Source organism: Caretta caretta, chromosome 3 (genome assembly GCF_965140235.1).
Source record: "Caretta caretta isolate rCarCar2 chromosome 3, rCarCar1.hap1, whole genome shotgun sequence".
Taxonomy (NCBI): domain Eukaryota; kingdom Metazoa; phylum Chordata; order Testudines; family Cheloniidae; genus Caretta; species Caretta caretta.
The window spans coordinates 193,269,820-193,292,478 of NC_134208.1; the positions used below are offsets into that span (position 1 = coordinate 193,269,820).

General features: G+C 45.7%; 1 protein-coding gene across 2 annotated transcripts; it reads left to right on the forward strand.

The window, feature by feature from the left end:
• Positions 1-1,600: 1,600 nt before the first annotated feature.
• Positions 1,601-17,367, forward strand: CNRIP1 (cannabinoid receptor interacting protein 1). Of its 2 annotated transcripts, none has more exons than XM_048842734.2 (3): positions 1,601-2,227; positions 3,159-3,318; positions 15,858-17,367. In XM_048842734.2, the coding sequence occupies exons 1-3, from the start codon at positions 2,049-2,051 to the stop codon at positions 16,020-16,022; spliced, it is 504 nt and encodes a 167-aa protein (XP_048698691.1). In that variant the 5' UTR covers positions 1,601-2,048; the 3' UTR covers positions 16,023-17,367. The 2 variants fall into 2 exon arrangements, with proteins under 2 accessions (XP_048698691.1, XP_048698692.1); XM_048842735.2 differs by having other exon boundaries at positions 1,619-2,227; positions 3,174-3,318.
• The last annotated feature ends 5,292 nt before the right edge of the window (positions 17,368-22,659 follow it).

Sequence of the window (22,659 nt, forward strand, 5' to 3'; positions counted from 1 at the left end):
TCCATCAGACATTCCCGTGTTGCATTTTGCTACTGGAGAGAGTGAGCTGTGACATTTAGATCATCCCTACACGTCTATGGATTATCCTTACACTTCTACAGATCTCTTAGGTCAATCAACGTGCATATGCAAAAACGTATTGTGTGGCTGCTGGGAGTTCATGGTTCTGCCTGGCTTGCCTGCTGATGAGTTCCCCCCACCCCAGTCCCCTGGAGGTCAGATGAAAGGAACCCACATCACACAGGAAATTGGTCTGGAAGTCTCAGTGGGGATGGGGATAGCAGCGGATGCTGGGGCTGGCTTTCTGCAGCCAGAGTCTACGTTGCTGAATGGGTGACCAAGTGCATTGTTCCCATCACATGTGATGCCAACTCCACATGCAGTCACATCTCTAAAAGGGGGCGGGCTCTGTCAAACACCTGAAGTTACACCCGTTACCCAGCTGGAGAGGAAACTGAGCTATCCAAACACCAGCACTGCAAATAAACCCTTCTTGTGTCTTGCTTGCAGTCCCGCTTTGGTTCCTTTCGAGTCTAAGCAGACAAAATAACAACTGTTTCATAGGCCCGACCTTGACGTCTTTGATCCGTTCTCACTCAGGGAGAGTTTTAGTGGAGGAAAGACTAGGAGGACTTCAGGACCCAGAGCCAGAGGGGTTAAAACATCTAAATCGCTGCATGGACACAATTTGTGTGAAATCAGCTGAGTCTTCCCAGGTGCAGACCTGCTGCCGGTAACTGTCCGCAGCAATGGTGCTGAAAGCAGGTCCCAGCTCCTCCTCCAGAGCCACTGCCCCACAGCTAGCACTGAAGTACAGCTAGACATTGCTTTGCTGGGTACCGAGTAACAGTCTGGAAAGTAGAACCCACTTACTCTAGTTGTAGGCCTCATTTGGGATCCCCAAGATTATTAACTAGGCCAAGCACAAATCATGACGGAGTCTTTTTCTTTTTTTACTCTCCTACAGACGGTCCCCCCCCCAACACACACACGTGTGTATAAACACCTCAAGCCACAAAGTAGCTTTATTATAGAATTCAAATTCTCTTTTCTGCCTGCAGATGATTTAAGAGGGACTCTTTACCTAGTGATTGGACACAGCTAGATCCCCCAGCATCCAAGTGACTGAGAAATCTAACTATAAGGGGGTCAGCCAGGGCAGGAAGATCAGAAGCATTGCATTCATACTTTTGAATCTTTCCCCTCCTAATAAGATACTCATAGGTAGCCAATGCTCAGTTGACTGCCCCAGAGTAGGAATTAGCCAGGAAGTGCAGACCTAATACTCAGTTAATGATGTAGCAGTGGAAATCGTCAATTAACCTAGCTCCCCGCAGTCGAAAAGGGCTCCAGGGGTTTTTGAAGGGTACAAAGACCTCATCCGAATTAATCCAGTCCCTTTAACACACACATCCCTTCTCTTTGTCGTGTGTCGCCTGGCATTGTTGTGTCCGAGCTAGATTGCTTCCCCAGGGCTAATCACCGCCCTCCGGGGAAGCTGGAGATACGTGGGTGCCGTGAATATGGGGTATGGATCACCCCTGGAGTCCTTTCCAGCACTCGGGAGAGCGAGCACCCGCAGACTCTGTGTGTGGACGGAACACAAAGAGCATCGCCTCCTCGCACGCTTCGCAGTGGGCCCGCTCTGCCTTGGGCGAATAACAAACCCTGCGCGGGGACGTTCCCGTTTCCGCTCCGGTTTCACTCTCCCTCTGGACCATTCCCGACCCCCCCGCCGCACCGGCTGCCGCTTGCCGGGCGTGGGCGGCCGGGCCCCTCCCGCAGTAAAAGTGGATTACGGCGGGTGCAATCAGGGCCGGCTGAATTCCCTGGAAACGGGCTGAAATGTGACCAGCTGCAAATGGCCCCGTTGCGCCGCGCCGGGATCCGGCTGGGAGAAGGGAAAGGCGAAGGGGGGGCTCAGAGCAGATGCTTCCCCCACCCCCATTAGAAATATTCATCAGCTGCTTTTGGGAAGGGCTGGGCTGGCTCGGGTCTGACGCGGCCCCTCCTCTTCCTCCTCGTCCTCGCTCCAGCCCCGGGCAGCCATGGGCGAGATCCCCAAGCTGGTGAAAATCAGCGTCTCCCTGAAAATCCAGCCGAACGACGGGCCGGTCTATTTCAAGGTGGACGGGCAGCGGTTCGACCAGAACCGGACCATCAAATTCCTGACGGGGGCCAAGTACACGGTGGAGGTGGTGCTGAAGCCGGGGGTCGTGCATGCCACGTAAGTGCCCCGCACTGCAGGGCTGTCGCTGCTCCCGGGCCCCCTCCCCTGCCCACTGGCTATTTTTAGAAGGCTAATATTTTTTCCTGGCGGGCTGACAGCGCAGGATTTCCATTGCCCCCCCCCCCCCACTTGACTTGGAGGGCACCTGTGTCTGGGTGGGGCTCTTCTCCCCCCGGCTGCTACCTCCGCATCCTCCCTTTGTCATTACAGTGGATCGCTGCAAACGCGGGGGGGGGGGTGCGTTTTCTTTCCGAAGAGATACATCTTCCTTCTCTAGATAGGGAAGGAGAATTCCCGCCCCACCCCCACGGTGCAGCTTCCCCGAGATCAGCCCAATTAAGAAGCGTCCCAGGCTTGCACCGCTTCTCCCTCCTGGGTTTTTCCCAGTGTTTGATCTGGAAGGAGAAGCGGTTCTACCAAGCTCTGCGATCCCTTGGCTCGCCCTTGCGGGAGGGGTGGAAAGGAAGAAGGGCTGTGTTAGCGTGCTGGGGGCTGCCTCTGGCTGGACAAGCACGGCTCTCCAGGAAAAGCGATCCTCACGCTGAAAAGCCCATTAAAATAGCTAATGCCCAGCTGCAATAAATGAAACCTTCACCTCTGAATTATACTCCATGTTTCTTCTCCGGGTTACTACTCAGCCTGCCAAATCAGGAACCATCAGCCAAAACGAGTCAGCAGCGCAATCTTGTTATTATTATTAAGAATGCCACAAAACAGGCCTCTGCGGAGAAGGCAGGGTACAAGCGTTTCTGTGCTTTCCTCTGTGCAAAAACCCAGGAGTGACCCCACTCCTCCCATACTGTGTCCCTGCAGTGTCTGGGCACTCCTCCTTCATGTCGATTTCATCAGCTTGGGTGGTAAGGGCCAAGTGTCCAGGGTTTGTGTTAGTACTTGTTTTGGGGACAAGGGCTGTCTCAAACTGCTTCAGGCCTGTCTATTTCAGGACTATGGGTATAGGAGGAGTGAACATCCCCCTGGAAGAGAAATCAAGAGATCCCCAGGTCGTCTGTTACACAGGAATCTACGATACAGAAGGAGTGCCTCACACCAAAAGTGGGCAAAGACAGCCTTTACAGGTCAACATACAGGTACCATCCCTCTGAGCATGGCCAGCACATGCTGGACACTATGGTGCATACAGAGGCAAGGGAGATAATAAAGTCAAGAACTGAATGAGATCTGGGGAGGGTGAGATTCTGGCAGCTGGTAAACAGGAAAACATAGAAAGGATTCATTGCTCTAAATCTCAGTCATTGTTTATTTTAAAGTGGGGACTTTAAGATGTTGCATATAATATCCTTGCAAACTGTGAAAGAGGCCCTAGTGGAACCACACTGAAGTCACTATTACTTTAGCCACAGCAGCACCGGTGACATTCATAGAATCTCAGGGTGGGAAGGGACCTCAGGAGGTCACCTAGTCCAACCCCCTGCTCAAAGCAGGACCAATCCCCAATTTTTGCCCCCATCGCTAAATGGCCCCTTCAAGGATTAAACTCACAACCTTGGGTTTAGCAGGCCAATGCTCAAACCACTGACCTATCCCTCCCCCAAGGCTCACTGTGAAGTCCTGCAGAGGGATGATCTTACCTGACCCCCTGCATTGCTCAATTCGCTGAGCTGCTCCTGAGTTAGACAAAGTCCCCCTTGACTTAACAAAACATGTTTCAAATAGCATGCCACACCTTCCCTCTGTGTTCCGTGTGGACACTGGTATAACAACTACTCTCATTTGTTTTCTAAGTAATTCCCACATCCACCAAGAGGACCCAGCCCCTGCCCCTACCGAGGTCAATGGAGTTCTCGCCCTGCACTCAGGTTCTTAGGTGCCAGTGCTGAAAGCATTTACACACTGGCTTAACTTCATGGCATTTCTCCCTCTGCAGCCAATGGAACTACAAAAAAACCATATAAAATTAAGCATGCGCTTATGTGACTGCAGGGTGGGGACTGTATTTTGTATTCTGGGCCCAATCCTGCTGCCCTTACATTTTACATATCTAAAGGCTGTGGGACTGGACTCCTAGATGTAAGAAATTGAGTCAAAATAATGTATTCCTTGAGAGGCTTTATATTTCAGGTAATATCCTACTAGTATATAAAATACAGACTTCTAGAGTAAATATTTTGCCACTCCTATAAAGCAATGGTTACAGTTTGGCAAAGCTGTGAGCAATTAAACACAGGGTCTAATAATGGAAAGTGTTGGGCAACCTTTATAATAGGTGGTGTTACCAGCCCCACCAATATTATCCAGACACAGGAACATAAAAAGACTAGGGGAAGGGATGCTATTATGCATGTTGTAATTGCTTCATGACCAGATCCCATTATGGCACATATGAAGTTAAACAATGCTTACACTTCTAAAGACCATATAAGAAGAGTTTGTTGTGATCACATACTAAAATTTTATAGTCCCAGTAGAACAAATGAAAAATCACCATTAACAGTTATAATGGCAGGATATGGAATGTGGTAGACACTTCCATTTCAGGCTTCGTCTCTCACGTTTTTTGGCTCAGACTGAAATTGGGGGCAGGGGATGAGGAGGTGTCATTTAAAGATTTTGGGACACATTGAGGTCTGACCAGCCTAAGGGCTAAATATTCTCGTTCACACATTTATGGGGATCTGACAATGCTCAGTAACTTCCTTCCCGAGCTAGGCACCATTCCCAAAAGGGCCTTTCACCTAGCCAACAATTTCCAGATGAAGAATTTGGGGCAGGAGACCATATACATGGCTTTGGAATCGTCTGACTAGACCACTTCTGAATCTTTCAAAGCACTCCGTTCTCTGGCTACAAAGTGTTTGTGTGCTGTGAGCAGCAAAGCAGAATTCAACAAATAGGTCTCCAACAACAGTGCTTCCTAGCTGTAATATTTTATTTTGCATAGGAAAAAATCCCACTGAGGCATCCTGACACTTCTGTTCTACACTGCATTTGGGGGAAAGCAGCACGCTTCAAAGTTGATAGACTATTAAGCTATTGCCAAGCTAAAACTATTACAAATCAGAAGCCAAACTTCATTCCTTAAGGATATCAAGTTACTACTACCATTAATATGAGTATGGGAGTGAACATGCTAATGATTTTGTTAAGCCTCTTCGCACACCCAGTTTGAACTAGATGTTTCCTGAAGCCTGAGCTAACTCAGAATCAACGGAGTGCTTGTGCAGTAAATAAAAATCCATACACTTTTCCTCCTAAAGAACCTGAGTGCTTATTAAACCTTTCACGTGACCTTTTTTGAGTTCACCTTGGTTTTAAAGAAAAACTGCAAAGGAATGTAACCTTTCCAACTACTTGCTCAGGTGGATGCAACCACCTAAGAGTTAGGGTATGTCTACACTACGGAATAAGGTCGAATTTATAGAAGTCGGTTTTTTAGAAATCGGTTTTATAAATTCGAGTGTGTGTGTCCCCACAGAAAATGCTCTAAGTGCATTAAGTGCATTAACTCGGCGGAGCGCTTCCACAGTACCGAGGCAAGCGTCGACTTCCGGAGCGTTGCACTGTGGGTAGCTATCCCACAGTTCCCGCAGTCTCCGCTGCCCATTGGAATTCTGGGTTGAGATCCCAATGCCTGATGGGGCTAAAACATTGTCGCGGGTGGTTCTGGGTACATATCGTCAGCCTCCCGTTCCCTCCCTCCCCCCGTGAAAGCAAGGGCAGACAATCATTTCGCGCCTTTTTTCCTGAGTTACCTGTGCAGACGCCATACCACAGCAAGCATGGAGCCCGCTCAGGTAACCGTCACCCTATGTCTCCTGGGTGCTGGCAGACGCGGTACGGCTTTGCTGCACAGTAGCAGCAACCCCTTGCCTTCTGGCAGCAGACGGTGCAATACGATTGGTAGTCGTCCTCATCGTGTCCGAGGTGCTCCTGGCCGCGTCGGCTGGGAGCGCCTGGGCAGACATGGGCGCAGGGACTAAATTTGGAGTGACTTGACCAGGTCATTCTCTTTAGTCCTGCAGTCAGTCCTATTGAACCGTCTTATGGTGAGCAGGCAGGCGATACGGACTGCTAGCAGTCGTACTGTACCATCTTCTGCCAGGCAGGCAAGAGATGAGGATTGCTAGCAGTCGTATTGCACCATCTTCTGCCAGGCAGGCAAGAGATGGGGATGGCTAGCAGTCGTACTGTACCATCTTCTGCCGAGCAGCCATGAGATGTGGATGGCATGCAGTCCTTCTGCACCGTCTGCTGCCAGCCAAAGATGTAAAAGATAGATGGAGTGGGTCAAAACAAGAAATAGACCAGATTTGTTTTGTACTCATTTGCCTCCTCCCCTGTCTAGGGGACTCATTCCTCTAGGTCACACTGCAGTCACTCACAGAGAAGGTGCAGCGAGGTAAATCTAGCCATGTATCAATCAGAGGCCAGGCTAACCTCCTTGTTCCAATAACAACGATAACTTAGGTGCACCATTTCTTATTGGAACCCTCCGTGCAGTCCTGCCTGAAAGACTCCTTGATGTACAGGCACCCCCTTTGTTGATTTTAGCTCCCTGAAGCCAACCCTGTAAGCCGTGTCGTCAGTCGCCCCTCCCTCCGTCAGAGCAACGGCAGACAATCGTTCCGCGCCTTTTTTCTGTGCGGACGCCATACCACGGCAAGCATGGAGCCCGCTCAGCTCACTTTGGCAATTAGGAGCACATTAACCACCACACGCATTATTCAGCAGTATATGCAGCACCAGAACATGGCAACGCGATACCGGGCGAGGAGGCGACGTCAGCGCGGTCCCGTGAGTGATCAGGACATGGACACAGATTTCTCTGAAAGCATGGGCCCTGACAATGCATGCATCATGGTGCTAATGGGGCAGGTTCATGCTGTGGAACGCCGATTCTGGGCTCGGGAAACAAGCACAGACTGGTGGGACCGCATAGTGTTGCAGGTCTGGGACGATTCCCAGTGGCTACGAAACTTTCGCATGCGTAAGGGCACTTTCATGGAACTTTGTGACTTGCTTTCCCCTGCCCTGAAGCGCATGAATACCAAGATGAGAGCAGCCCTCACAGTTGAGAAGCGAGTGGCGATAGCCCTGTGGAAGCTTGCAACGCCAGACAGCTACCGGTCAGTTGGGAATCAATTTGGAGTGGGCAAATCTACTGTGGGGGCTGCTGTGATGCAAGTAGCCCACGCAATCAAAGATCTGCTGATATCAAGGGTAGTGACCCTGGGAAATGTGCAGGTCATAGTGGATGGCTTTGCTGCAATGGGATTCCCTAACTGTGGTGGGGCTATAGATGGAACCCATATCCCTATCTTGGCACCGGAGCACCAAGCCGCCGAGTACATAAACCGCAAGGGGTACTTTTCGATAGTGCTGCAAGCTCTGGTGGATCACAAGGGACGTTTCACCAACATCAACGTGGGATGGCCGGGAAAGGTGCATGACGCTCGCATCTTCAGGAACTCTGGTCTGTTTCAAAAGCTGCAGGAAGGGACTTTATTCCCAGACCAGAAAATAACTGTTGGGGATGTTGAAATGCCTATATGTATCCTTGGGGACCCAGCCTACCCCTTAATGCCATGGCTCATGAAGCCGTACACAGGCAGCCTGGACAGTAGTCAGGAGCTGTTCAACTACAGGCTGAGCAAGTGCAGAATGGTGGTAGAATGTGCATTTGGACGTTTAAAGGCGCGCTGGCGCAGTTTACTGACTCGCTTAGACCTCAGCGAAACCAATATTCCCACTGTTATTACTGCTTGCTGTGTGCTCCACAATATCTGTGAGAGTAAGGGGGAGACGTTTATGGCGGGGTGGGAGGTTGAGGCAAATCGCCTGGCTGCTGGTTACGCGCAGCCAGACACCAGGGCGGTTAGAAGAGCACAGGAGGGCGCGGTACGCATCAGAGAAGCTTTGAAAAACAGTTTCATGACTGGCCAGGCTACGGTGTGAAAGTTCTGTTTGTTTCTCCTTGATGAACCCCCCCACCCCTTGGTTCACTCTATTTCCCTGTAAGCTAACCACCCTCCCCTCCTCCCTTTAATCATTGCTTGCAGAGCCAATAAAGTCATTGCTGCTTCACAGTCATGCATTCGTTATTCATTCATCACACAAATAGGGGGATGACTACCAAGGTATCCCAGGAGGGGTGGTGGAGGAGGGAAGGAAAATGCCACACAGCACTTTAAGCACAGCACTTTAAAAGTTTACAACTTTAAAATTTATTGAATGACAGCCTTCTTTTTTTTGGGCAATCCTCTGTGGGGGAGTGGCTGGTTGGCCGGAGGCCCCCCCACCGCGTTCTTGGGCGTCTGGGTGTGGAGGCTATGGAACTTGGGGAGGAGGGCGGTTGGTTACAGAGGGGCTGCAGTGGCAGTCTGTGCTCCAGCTGCCTTTGCTGCAGCTCAACCATACACTGGAGCATACTGGTTTGGTCCTGCAGCAGCCTCAGCATTGAATCCTGCCTCCTTTCATCACGCTGCCGCCACCTTTGAGCTTCAGCCCTGTCTTCAGCCCGCCACTTACTCTCTTCAGCCCGCCACTTACTCTCTTCAGCCCTCCACCTCTCCTCCCGGTCATTTTGTGCTTTCCTGCACTCTGACATTATTTGCCTCCACGCATTCGTCTGTGCTCTGTCAGTGTGGGAGGACAGCATGAGCTCAGAGAACATTTCATCGCGAGTGCGTTTTTTTTTCTTTCTAAGCTTCACTAGCCTCTGGGAAGGAGAAGATCCTGTGATCATTGAAACACATGCAGCTGGTGGAGAAAAAAAAAGGGACAGCGGTATTTAAAAAGACACATTTTATAAAACAGTCACTACACTCTTTCAGGGTAAACCTTGCTGTTAACATTACATACATAGCACATGTGCTTTCGTTACAAGGTCGCATTTTGCCTCCTCCCACCGCGTGAACGGATTTTGGTTGAATGCCAGCAAACATACACTGCAATGCTTTGTTCTACAGTGATTCCCCAGTACGTGTTGCTGGCCTGGAGTGGTAAAGTGTCCTACCATGAAGGACGAAATAAGGCTGCCCTCCCCAGAAACCTTTTGCAAAGGCAGAACCGCAAATGCCAGGGCAAAGTAATCCTTTCACATGCTTGCTTTTAAACCATGTATAGCATTTTAAAAGGTACACTCACCAGAGGTCCCTTCTCCGCCTGCTGAGTCCAGGAGGCAGCCTTGGGTGGGTTCGGGGGGTACTGGCTCCAGGTCTAGGGTGAGAAACAGTTCCTGGCTGTCGGGAAAACCGGTTTCTCCGCTTGCTTGCTGTGAGCTATCTACAACCTCCTCATCATCATCTTCTTCGTCCCCAAAACCTACTTCTGTATTGCCTCCATCTCCATTGAAGGAGTCAAACAACACGGCTGGGGTAGTGGTGGCTGAACCCCCTAAAATGGCATGCAGCTCATCATAGAAGCGGCATGTTTGGGGCTCTGACCCAGAGCGGCTGTTCGCCTCTCTGGTTTTCTGGTAGGCTTGCCTCAGCTCCTTCAGTTTCACGCGGCACTGCTTCGGGTCCCTGTTATGGCCTCTGTCCTTCATGCCCTGGGAGATTTTCAGAAAGGTTTTGGCATTTCGAAAACTGGAACGGAGTTCTGATAGCACGGATTCCTCTCCCCAAACAGCGATCAGATCCCGTACCTCCCGTTCAGTCCATGCTGGAGCTCTTTTGCGATTCTGGGACTCCATCATGGTCACCTCTGCTGATGAGCTCTGCATGGTCACCTGCAGCTTGCCACGCTGGCCAAACAGGAAATGAGATTCAAAAGTTCGCGGTTCTTTTCCTGTCTACCTGGCCAGTGCATCTGAGTTGAGAGCGCTGTCCAGAGCGGTCAGAATGGAGCACTCTGGGATAGCTCCCGGAGGCCAATACCATCGAATTGTGTCCACAGTACCCCAAATTCGAGCCGGCAACGTCGATTTAAGCGCTAATCCACTTGTCAGGGGTGGAGTAAGGAAATCGATTTTAAGAGCCCTTTAAGTCGAAATAAAGGGCTTCATTGTGTGGACGGGTGCAGGTTTAAATCGATTTAACGCTGCTAAATTCGACCTAAAGTCCTAGTGTAGACCAGGGCTTAATTAAATGTGAAATAATTAAGATGGGAGCAGGTATATTGTCAGTTTAAAGTAGGAAGATCAGAGAAGCCGTAGATTTCCACAGTTCTCTTTAGAAAAAGTTCCATATGGTTTCTAGATGTTTGGGTGGTGGTGTCTTCTCAGTGTTCACTGTCTACCTCTATAAAGATGGGGGGCCAGCTCCTTAGCAGGAATAAATTGCCATAGCTCCATGGACACCAGTTGAGGACCTGGCCCAGGGTGTTAAATTTCTGCTCTTCTCTGTACTTCTAGCTGCAGCTCTGCTCTTGCTATCCTGACGTGTTCTCAGGCTACATTTCCTGTTGCACTTTTCATTACTATGGCAAACCCTATCCACAGGGGTTCCCCTCCCATCAATTCATGTCAGGAATGACTGAAATGTTTTCAAGGTGGTTTTAAATATTGATTTGTGATTCTGTTTAGAGGAATTTATATTTATATATAGACATGCTCATTTGACATATGGAGTCATCTAAAGAGTAAAATCTTTCCATTTGTGGTATATAGGTACCCACTCAAGGAAATCACTTATCAGAGCTCTGTACTAAATTAACTAGATTTCTATTTAAATTTTTAAGACTTCAGGTACTTTTTTTATTTACTAGTGCGAGATACTAAAAAGATTGAGTAATTTAAGAATCGTGCCACCACTCTAAATACAACACGTGTAACTTAACATCGGAGATCTATATCCTAAGTTGAGGTACCTCCTTATAATGAGAGGTAATAGCAGATACACTTTTTTTTTCCTGGGTAATTTCATTAGCCCTTAAAGTGCTTTTGTACCATTTTCATCACGGCAGCATATAACGGCCTGTTTAATATGAGAATTTACCCATGAAAAGAAAACGCCCAGCATAATTTCTGAATTCTGAGAATGCAAGATTATTTTCTGTACAAGGTACAAAGGCAGTGTCCTCCAAATTCTATCACTAGGTTTAGCAGTCATGTTCTGCTCTGTCCCCTGAGAATGTACAGAAAATGATGCTTTGAAAGCATCAATCTTCACCAGATAAAGTATCTCCATTCTACCAGCCATGAAGTTTTTACTCCTACAGCACAACGCGTCTGAAAATCCAGTAGTTTATTTTTCCTTTGGACGTATTTTAAAAATAAACCCATAGGAGGCCCAGGCTTCTGAAGGCTGATTTTTGGTATTGAACTGAAGCAATAACAATATTTGTCCAAACAGCAGATTTAGAATCACATCCTGGGATACTGTGAAGTCAACAGGGCTTGAAATTGGTAAGCAGCTATTCAACACCTCTCAGGATTTGGTCTTAAGAGCTCAGTCTTTCAAATATGGGTACTTAAGTCTGTATCTAGGCTTCTAAGGCCTAGTCTACACTGGGGAGGGGGATCGATCTAAGATACGTCGACTTCAGCTACGCTGTTCTCGTAGCTGAAGTTGCATATCTTAGATCGACTTAGAATCACTCACTTCGTGTCCTCGCAGCGCGGGATCGACGGCTGCCCCTCCCCCGTTGACTCAGCTTCCGCCTCTCGCCGTGGTGGAGTTCTGGAGTCGACAGCAGAGCGATCGGGGATTGATTTATTGCGTCTACACTAGATGCGATAGATTGATCCCCGATAGATCGATCACTACCCGCCAATCGGCGGGTAGTGTAGATGTGGCCTAAGTATTCAATACAGGTATCTAAACATGGAATTAGGAGTTTAAATCAGCATTTAATTGCTTAAAGGTATGTAGATCTTTAAGAGATTTAGGCACTTAACTTTAGACAGTCCAATCTGAAAACTAGTTTGTGTCCCTTTGCCTGCTTAAGCAGTATATAGAGCCCAATTTAAATGTCTAGGTTTTAGAAATTGGCCTCCTTGTATATAGCTTTAATTCCTTTCCCACCCTCCAACCCCCACCCTTTTCTATCCCTGTGTGACTAGTTATCCTCCTCTTCCAATTCTACAGCAGACAAGTCATGTTCTGATGCACACTAGGAAAGGAAGATACCTTGTAAAGGATTATTCCTAGAGTTCTGACTCCAAACTAAACTTTCATTGAAAGCAGTCAGTTTTGCCTGAATAAAGAGCGCAGTACTGAGCCTCAAGTCACAAACTAGTCTTAAAATAGCATTTGAATGGGTAAAAGCCAGAAAATTCCTAATAATTTATCTGCCAAGATAACCTTTTTCAGACCAGGTAACAAGAAGTTATTTCTTGAGCACAATATACCGAATTTCAGTTAAGTGACTTCTTAAACTCTTGTTGTTAATTGTTGGTAGCTGGCATAGAATCATAGAACCCATAGGGTTAGAAAGGACCACAAAGATCATCTAGTCTAACCCTCTCCCAAGATGCAGGATTTGTTATGTCTAAAACATCCAAGACAGATGGCTATTCTGCCTCTTTTTGAAAACCTCCAGTGAAGGAGCTTCCAAAATTTCCCTAGGCAGTCTGTTCCATTGTCCTACTGTTTGGAGGTTTTTCCTGAGATTTAATCTAAATCTGCAGTGCTGTAATTTGAACCCATTGCCTCGTGTCCTGCCATCTGTGGCAAGAGAGAACAACTTTTCTCCATCTTTTTAATGGCAGCCTTTCAAGTATTTAAAGACCACTATCCTATCCCCCCCTTAATCTCCTCTTTTCTAAATGAAACATACCCAGTTCCTTCAGCCTTTGCTTATATGGCTTGCATTCCATTCCTTTCATCATCTTTGTTGCTTGCTTCTGCATCCTTTCCAGTTTCTCTACATCGTTTCTATACAGTGGTGACCAAAATTGGACACCGTACTCCACATGAGGCCTCATCAGCGCAGAGTATGGTAGTACTATCACCTCCCATGACTTGCATGCTATGCCTCTGTTAATGCAACCCAAATTGCATTTGCTTTAATAGAATAGGGTTTAGTTAGGCCTTTGTATCAGCAATCTTATTTCTGCATCTTCAGGATCCTAGGAAGGCATTTATTTATGTAGGTGTTGTTCTGGTACTTGAACACTCAAATTATGCCTAGTACCTAGAAACCTGTGAGCTATTTTACCATGCAGCTATATTTTTAGCACGGTGTCCGTTAGGAAGCTCTCATTGGCAGAGCAATGAGGAAGTGAACTGGAAGCCAGAGAACTAAGGGAATGGTTTTGAGGTCTTCACCTGCCATTGGACAATGACAGCAACCCTGGGGAGTTGTTGGCCCCAGTGCCCCAGAAGCCCCCTCCTTGTTACATTGAGGAGCCAAGGTTTTGTTCTGTAGGGCGCTCTACTTATGCCCTCCTCATGGGAAGGGTCTATGGGACGTCATTTGTTAACACACACCTGGGAGGGGCTGAGGATGCTCATGCTGGAGGCCTAGCACTCTGTGTGCTCAGGCAGCAATGGTTCTAATAGGAGGTGGTAATGGTAGCAAGTGGCTTCAAGAGAGCATCTGGTATCCTCTCCTGGATGCCCAGGGATAGAGCTCTGTTCCTTCACCATTGCATTCCAAGACGCATGGGACTGGCCTGTATGGAAGGGCAAGTCCTCAAATCAGCCAGAAGGTGACTGGGGGTTTCAGAGTGCAGAGACCAGAGTCTAGACAGTGCTTGGACACCAAGGGGAAAGGCGCTACATAATGCAATATAGAGGGGGGCTGGTCAGCTTACAACAACCCCCCCGTAACAAATAGCCATTAAAAAACCTCATTGTGCCCAACTTCAGAGGGATTGAGGGAATAACTAACTACTGAGCCCCAAAGCACATAGATGGGTGATTGCATAAAGAACTATGGCACATACTTGCAAGAGAGGGAAAGGCCCTTCTGATTCTAAGTTCCCTTTAGCTACCATGACTAACCATGCAGTCCTGGAGAGTCCCTGGGTGGTGGAACTGGTGTTGTTCTGCTGCAGGGTGACGGGACTTTAGGGTAACCATGTAGAGATTGTTCAGCCACCTAGATGGGGCTGCCTGTGCTCAGGGATTCTCTGCTCCCCCGAATACACATACAAACTCCTTTAGTGCACTGCACAAGGCCCTCCATCAGAGTACATATCCTCTCAGATGAGGATGGCTGACACTTCCCTCCACTAGCAATGCCATTCCTGGATTGGTAAGTGGGATTCCTTGAGCAGGAGGAGGCAGGCCTTTTCCCCAGGGCTAAGCACGGTGCTTACACAGCACTCTCCGCCTCTACTGCTTTGGGTTACAAGTGGCTCCCACGCTGGGTAGCTAAAACCATGTCCGTTCCTTGAGAATGAATGTAGCCACTGGGGAGAGTGTGGGAGAGCTGCTACGGTAACTTTAGATTCTCAGTAACTTTTTTCTGTGACTTCCTGTAATGATGCAGATATTAAGGCGACACCCACAACTGGAGTCCAATTGTCAGAAGAACTCAGGACCCAGTAGCTGCCATTATGGTCATGACTAAATTCTAATTATCAAGGGGCATTGCTGGGGGCTGAGTTCTTTTGAAAAGGTGTCCATTCTGCAGCAACAAGGTGAGCGTGGTAATGAATGCATCCCTTAGGTTAGGCAGTGGCAGCTTACTAACTGCACAGCAGGCAGAAGCAAAATAACCACCCAACTGGGAAATAAGCTATAATCGGTCAGGTGTAGACGCTGAAGTTTCTGCTTCTTCTGGCTGGCTGAGTCATTCTGAAAAGGGATTTACATGATGACTTTCCAGTGGTGAATACAATATGTGGATGATCAAAGGTCAGCTCCTGAATGTATGATTGTAATGAAACAGACACATGGAGAAGAGTCATTATTAAAATGAGCAATAGGAATATTTTAAAAGGAACACTAAAAACATAGTAATACTTATTCCATTGCAGTAATACTGACTTCAGGGGTTAGTCTACTAGAACATACACCAATATACTGTGCTGTTGAGCCTAGAGCTGGCATGTACAAACCCTCATACCCACGTTTCAAAGACACCATCCAAGGTCATTTGTGCTGGTGCAAATCTGCAGGACCTCAGTTGAAGTCAGTGGAGTAATTCCCACATTTACACAGGTGGGATATATATATATATACTTGAGACTGCAGGCAAAGCAAAAAGGAGGAAGTTCATTACCATTAATTCTGTGTACAGATCAAAGTACAAAGGGAACCCACTAACCTCAGATCTCATGGCAAGCACAGTATATTGCACAACGCTGGAAAACCATGTCTCAGAGGTTGGAGATCTATATTTCACGCAATAGGGATATGGCACAATCACCTGCTTTCATCACCTCACCCAGTGTTGCAGGATCCTTGTTTAAAGCATTATGAGCCTGATTCTCCACTGCCTTGCCCCCAGCAGTCACTTGCACCTATAGAAAGTGGGTATAAAATGGTACCTGGTCAGAATGGTATCATTTTCACTCACCTTGCACAAGTATAAATGAGTGGCAGAGGGACATGGCAGGGGAGAATCAGGCCCTGTATGTGCTACTAATTATGCTTAGGCACTAAAGATTGCATGAAGGATACTATGGCAACCTTGAAAGATCTTTGATGTTGCTACTTTGGGAATAACCCTTACATCAGTGTGTCACATGTGCAGTGTAGTTGGAGGGCACGTTGCATTAAGGAGGGAAAAATCTGAGCTGCTTACTAACAATTTTGTTCCCTGTCCTTCGCAGTTTAGTGACATCGGCACTTTTGAGACAGTCTGGCAAGTCAAATTCTATGACTACCACAAACGAAATCATTGCCAATGGGGAAACGCCTTTGGTAGCATCGAGTATGAATGCAAACCCAATGAGACACGCAGTCTTATGTGGATCAACAAAGAGATGTTCCACTGAAGATGAGCAAAGTGGACACTGCTGGACAATCTTTTTTTTTAAAAAAATCTACCTTTAAACCAGCACAAAGCCTTAACAAAGGCATACTATACAGTTGTTTTGTCCCACGTGGTAGAAATAACATGCTAAATTATACATACAGTGGGTGCCATTAAACCTTGACACTTGCTGCTCACAGTACTTAAACTTACAATGGCATCTGCAGTATTCTTCATCCTTGCGGTAGGGAATTTCTGCAGGCACCTTGATAAAGTAAACACTGTGATGCCAACAAGATGTGGATAATACCCATTAACCAGTATCACAGGATGTAATACCCTTAGTGAAATACCTTGCATTAGTAAGATTCAGATCCAACTTCATATTAGTGATGATTTATCTGTATTTATATTTGTGTTGTCCCTAAAACATGCTCCATTGTGCAGTTTGTCTACATCTTGTCATGGTAGACAGCAGAGGTGCAAGTTCTGGATGTTTGGACATTGGCTACTGACTGTTGAAGTTGTGTTTTCATATGGGGAGACTCGGACACACTGAGTCTCCCTCTTCTGTTAATGTCGTAAAATATGCTGTGACTGGCTTTCTTCTTTTGTGAAATCTGGTAAAATGTCACTGGTTTTCTGTGTTCCCCAGCTTCTGAAGTGATTTTTTATAAACCAAGAGATACCATGAAAACCATTAGCATAACAAAACATACTGAAAAGCAATAAATCTGTGGTCATAAAGGCATAATTGCACATCTATTGATGTTGCTGATACATATCTTTAGAGCATGTACACTGCTCTAACAAATTATAATGGTCACACCTAATGTTCTTTGAGTTCATCGAGATTATCAGTTCCAGTGGTAGTCTCAATTTTTTAAGACTAGGAATATTGCTCAAACCAGTAGAATCTTTCAAAAGAAATAAATTTTTTGAGGTGTGATCACTGTACTGTACTAAAACCTCCAGACTTTCATATCAGCCAGAAATATTCATCTCTGAAGAAGGGCCCAGATCCTGCAAATGCTCACACATGTGACAGCAAAAGAACAGTCAAGTTATAAGTAAAGTGCATCAGTGCACACTTGTGCATGAGTGTTGCAGGATCATGACTTAAGGTGCTAAACATATAATTTCCAATGTTTACAGCTGAGAGGCAAAGGGGAATGTAGATTCAGATCTCTTCTTTCAATAAATAAAGCAGGTAAATTACTATACTGTCCCACCTTCAATCTCTGCTGGGTTAAGTTCTCTTACTGGTATGTTAGTTGTTCCTGTAACCCTTTGTGAATAATTTTTAAATCATGTCTGTAAATTGTAATCACAACTTTTGACCTTTTTAATAAAGGACTTGGAAACAATCTGTATTTTTCTGAGCATGCGCCATCTAATTGGCTTCTCTTACTTTTGACTTTAAAGTTGAGTACAGGAAGATGAAGGCTGAGATTTTCAAAAGTGACTAGTGATTTTAGGCACCCAACTTGAAACATCTTTGTAAAGGGCCTGACATAGAGGGTTGGTTTTAACACTTTCTGAAAATCAGGCCCCTTTAAAGTGTCTCAAGTTGGGTGCCAAAAATCACTAGTCACTGTGGAGAAATTCTGACCACACATGCTAGAACCTAGACAGCTAGGATTGTCTTAGTAGTATGCACAGATACAGATTACATATGAAGTTCATAAACAGAAGGCAGAATTTGTCCCTGCCACATTGTGACATTACCCAAGGTACAATCTGGCCTGATGAACAGCTTTGTCCCCTCAACCCACAGCTTTGAGGCCTACTAACTGACCTATTCATCTCAATGGCTTAACTATGAAACTTACATTTTAGATGGCGATATCCCTGTCAGCATTTTTAAAAAAAAAGTCTCCAGCTAACATGCCCCACATAATCTTTAACTTCCATGTGGCAAAAGCCTTAACTGTCTCCTCCCCATGCTGCTAAAACCTCCATCTTAACCCTACCTCACCCCAAACTATTTATATGGTGCAATTCTGTCAGTACAACAATCTACAATGTACTGAAAGTTGGAAGTGTGAAAGCAGCATGAAATAAATGTAATATACAAATTAATAGAGAAGCGATTGTACTGGCAGAATTAAAATACATGCAATAAACCCCTCCAATTTAAAGAGCTGACATGGAATGTTCAACCTACCACCCCTAGTGGCAGAGAATCCAGGGACTGGTCAGAAACTTTAGCTCCAGGTTGCCATGGAGTACATTGCCCTTAGATAACTGAAAGTGCTCCCAGGACAGAATCCTGGGTGCATGGCAGCAAAGTAGCCCTTTACCATCATATATTCTGGCTCAACACAGCCTTGACTAATCATGGGCATACTCAGCTACTGTACAATGCACCAAGGGGTCAGGGAAAGGGCTCCACTCACACTCGGCCAATGGGTGATATGAGCTGCATTAAGCGGTGGGGAGCTCATGCAAATAAACCTCCCGGTCCCTTCATCAGCCCTCTGTGGTACTCATGTTCTCCACATCTGCTTCTGGGGCACTGAAGGCTACTGAGGCCCTTGGACTGCAGTACCTCCCACAAACCTTCTCTGGGCAGGCAGGGGTGAATGGGTTGGCTCTGACTGGGAGGGTGCAGATAAGTTTCACTGTATTCTGTCTCCCTCGCTGCTGCTTGCCATTTAAATGTGGGGAAATTTGGCCTGATGGCCTTGCCCTATCCCTATCTAACAGCAGACTAATTTATGAATGTAGAAATGAAGAGCCTGCTGCCCCTTCATGTCAACACAGAATAGGCCCAGAGCCTCAGCTGTTGTAAATCAACCCAGCTGCTCTGACTTTGGCTTTACGGAATGACTCAAAAGCTAACAAGGGAAAAAAGTGCTCCTGGTGAAGCAGATACAAAAATTCTGCAGCTTCCTCTCTGAGGTTATGAATTTAGTGCATCCAAGACAACTCTGATAAAGGATTTTTAAAATCTTCCCTCATAGGTCATGCTTCTTAGACCTTTAATCATTTTTATTGCTCCTCTCTGGACTTTCTCTAATTGGTCCATATCTTTCCTGAAATGTGGCACCCAGAACTGGACACAATACTCCATTTGCAGCCTAGTTAGCATGGAGTAGAGTGGAATAATTACTTCTTTTATCGTGCTTACAACACTCCTGTTAATATATCCCAGAATATTTGCTTTTTTTTTGCAAGGGTTACACTGTTCACTCATATTTATCTTGTGATTCACTATGACGGCCCCCTCCCCCAACCCCCTTCTGCTGTACTCCTTCCTAGGCAGTCATTTCCCATTTTGTATGTATGCAATTGATTGTTCCTTCCTAAATGGAGTACTTAGTATTTGTCCTTATTAAATTTTATCCTATTTACTTCAGACCACTTCTCTGGTTTGTCCAGATCATTGTGAATTTTTATCCTATTCTCTAAAGCACTTACAACCACTCCCAGCTTGATATCGTCAGCAAACCTTATAAGTGTACTCTCTATGCCATCATCTAAATCATTGATGAAGATATTGAACAGAACCAAATCCAGACCCCTGTGGGATCCTACTCAATATGTCCTTCCAGCTTGACTGTGAACCACTAATAACTACTCTCTAGGAATGGTTTTCCAACCAGTTATGCACCCACCTTATAGTAGGTTCACCTGGGTTGTATTTCCCTAGTTTGTTTATGAGAAAGTCAGGTGAGACAGTATCAAAAGCCTTACTGAAGTCAAGAGAGACCACACCTACAGCTTCCCCCTGACCACTGTCCATAAGGCTTGTTTCCCTGTCAAAGAAAGCTATTAGGTTGGTTTGAGATGATTTGTTCTTGACAAATCCAAGCTGACTGTTACTTATGTGACATAACCCACAGCTATCTTGTGCACTTAGTCACCATAGATTGGAAGCAAGAACACCACAGAATCTGGAAAAATCTGGCTTTGGTTTAGGCAGACAAAAAAACCCAACTGAAGCATGTCACTAACAAGCACAGATTCATGGCGGGTTGGGGGTGGAAAACTGACCTTGGTCTGAGTACCTGTGTTTTGTAAGTTTCTTGCTGAAAGATGCTTTCCTGATAAGTAGAAATGATCAGTTCTTTGCTAGGAAAATCCCAGCCTCTTAGCAGTTACTTTGAGTTATGCTTTGTTTTAAGTTACCTACAAAAAGATTAGTTAGAAAGTATACTTTGAAGAAGTTTGGATTTTCTGCGAGCTAGGAGACTGGCATCAAACTCCCCAGCAGCTAGGAGAAAGGCTGGCCACCAGAATCCTGCTGCTAAATCATTCAACACCTCCTCAAACTTTGGATAACTATTTTTGGGGTGCTATTTTAGGTGTATGCTTTGTCCTCAATAAAAACAAGGATTTTTTGGGGTGGAAACACTCTTGTGTATACCAATCATTTATCAGATGGAGGTACTGTGTCCCCCCACTGATTTATTTCCTGACATCACCTGGAAAATAGTTACAATAGCTTTGGGTTCAGATAACCCCAGGTAACACACTGACTTATCACTAGTCCTGATCATACTACTAAGCACTTTGACATTGGTGGGTGGAACATACTACAGAAATGCAAAGTATTGTTCATTAGTAATGTGGTCTTGATCTTTCATGGGTGCAGGGGTTTTTGACTCTTGGGAAGACATGCTGTGGTGTTGGTTTTCCACGGGTCATGCATAGTTCTGTGTGTAAAAGGAGCTTCAGGAGTAAGGGAGCTACATATACAATGGGAGAGTTTGTTCTTTGCCATGGGATCTGATTTGAGTCAATTCTAGAGGCAGAGTTGCTCCTGCAGAGTCAAGCTTTGGTGTTGGGCTGAAAGTCCTGGAGGAAGGGATTGACCTGCATACTGCTTGACCATCACAATTCAGGACTGGAGGATATGTGTAAACATGTCAGTGATTTTTCTTTCAGTGGGAAGCCAACATGCAAGGCCCTGGACTGCTCTTATCACTTGGCAAAGGAGTGACACAGATATCAGAAAAGGAGGCAACAGTTGTAAAGTCTCCACCCCCCAGCTAGTATAAATTAGCCTGATTTCTTTGACTTCAAAGCAGCTAATCTGATTTACACCAGCTGAGATACGTATAGTCACACACCTTTAAAATGACAGGATGCAAAGTGAAGCTGAGCGATTCTGGAACCCCACAGAATGGCAGAAAGACATCTTTCTAACAAAGACTGCTCCCCTGAAAGACAATGTCATGAATATATATGAGGCATCACTATATCCTTATTGTAACTAAAGTGTTATCTGTGCACAAGAGGCTCAAATTTTTATATGCATGAAGAGGCTTGTTGCATTTGGTTAGTGGCATTTGTGTGACTTGTTGTGGAGTACGTTGAAATGCCTGCTATCATATGCAATTCAAAGCTAAGTGATTTTGATCTTCTAGAATCTCTGTAAAACTGTAATTAGGGAAGAACATTAGTGCTGTAAATGCTCATGTCTCCCACTGAGGATTTCAATGAGCATGACGGTTTTTAGAATCCTATCTTGGCCCTGATCTTCCAGACACTTACGCACATAGAATCACAGAAATGTAGGGCTGAAAGGGACCTCAAGAGGTCATCTATTCCATCCTCCCACACTGAGACTGGACCTAGACCTTCCTTGGCAGGTGTTTGTTTAAATTGTTCTTAAAAGTCTCCAATGATGGGAATTCCACAATCGCTCTTGGTAACTTATTTCAGTATTCAACTATCCTTAGTTAGAAAGGTTTTCTTAATATTGAACCTAAATCTCCTTTGCTGCAGATGAAGCTGATTACTTCTTTTCCTATCTTCAGTGGACATGGAGAACAACTGATCACCATCCTCTTTGTAATAGCCCTTAAAATATTTGAAAATTTACTAGGTTCCCCCTCAGTCTTCTTTTCTCAAGGTTAAAATCTGCCCAGTTGTTTTAACCTTTCCTCAAAGTCAGGTTTTTTAAACCTTCTATCAATTTCTATCATTTCATCTAGACCACATTTGCCTGGTTGCTTTATGCAGGATTGTCAATAGCCTTACTAAAATCAAGATATATCATATTTACAGCTTCCCCCCAAACACTAGGCCTGTAACCCTGTCAAAGAAGGAAATTAGGTCAGTTTGAAATGACTTGCTGAACTTTAAGTCAATGGGGCTACTCACAGGGATAGATCCTTAGCTAGTATAAATTGTCATAGCTCCATAGACTTCAAATTTTTAACTTGAAGTCAATGGCGCTATGACCATTTATACCTGCTTATATGGAGGATGTGTGTGCTGTTCCATTAATAGGCTAGGTGGAAAATTCCATTGAGTGAATTCAATCCAGACTCTGCACCTTGGTAGGTAGAGGATTTTGAAAACACTAAGGGCCAAATTTTCAAAGAGTGCTCAGCAACTACCATTGAGGCTGTTAAACAATACCATTTATTTAATTATTTTTGGATGTTTTCTACATTTTCAAATATATTGATTTCAATTACAACACAGAATACAAAGTGTACAGTGCTCACTTTCTATTCCTTGAGGATGACAGGTTCTGCTCCATAATGATCCAAAGCAGTGCAGACTGACGCATGTTCATTTTTATCATCTGAGTCAGATGCCACCAACAGAAGATTGATTTTCTTTTTTGGTGGTTTGGGTTCTGTAGTTTCTGCATCAGAGTGTTGCTCTTGTAAAACTTCTGACTGCATGTTCCACACCTC

Coding starts and splice junctions, on each gene's coding strand:
- CNRIP1 (XM_048842734.2), top strand. CDS start 2,049: ATGGGCGAGATCCCCAAGCTGGTGAAAATCAGCGTCTCCCTGAAAATC. Junction 2,228..3,158: donor CCGGGGGTCGTGCATGCCAC/GTAAGTGCCCCG, acceptor AAACTGCTTCAG/GCCTGTCTATTTCAGGACTA. Junction 3,319..15,857: donor CTTTACAGGTCAACATACAG/GTACCATCCCTC, acceptor TGTCCTTCGCAG/TTTAGTGACATCGGCACTTT.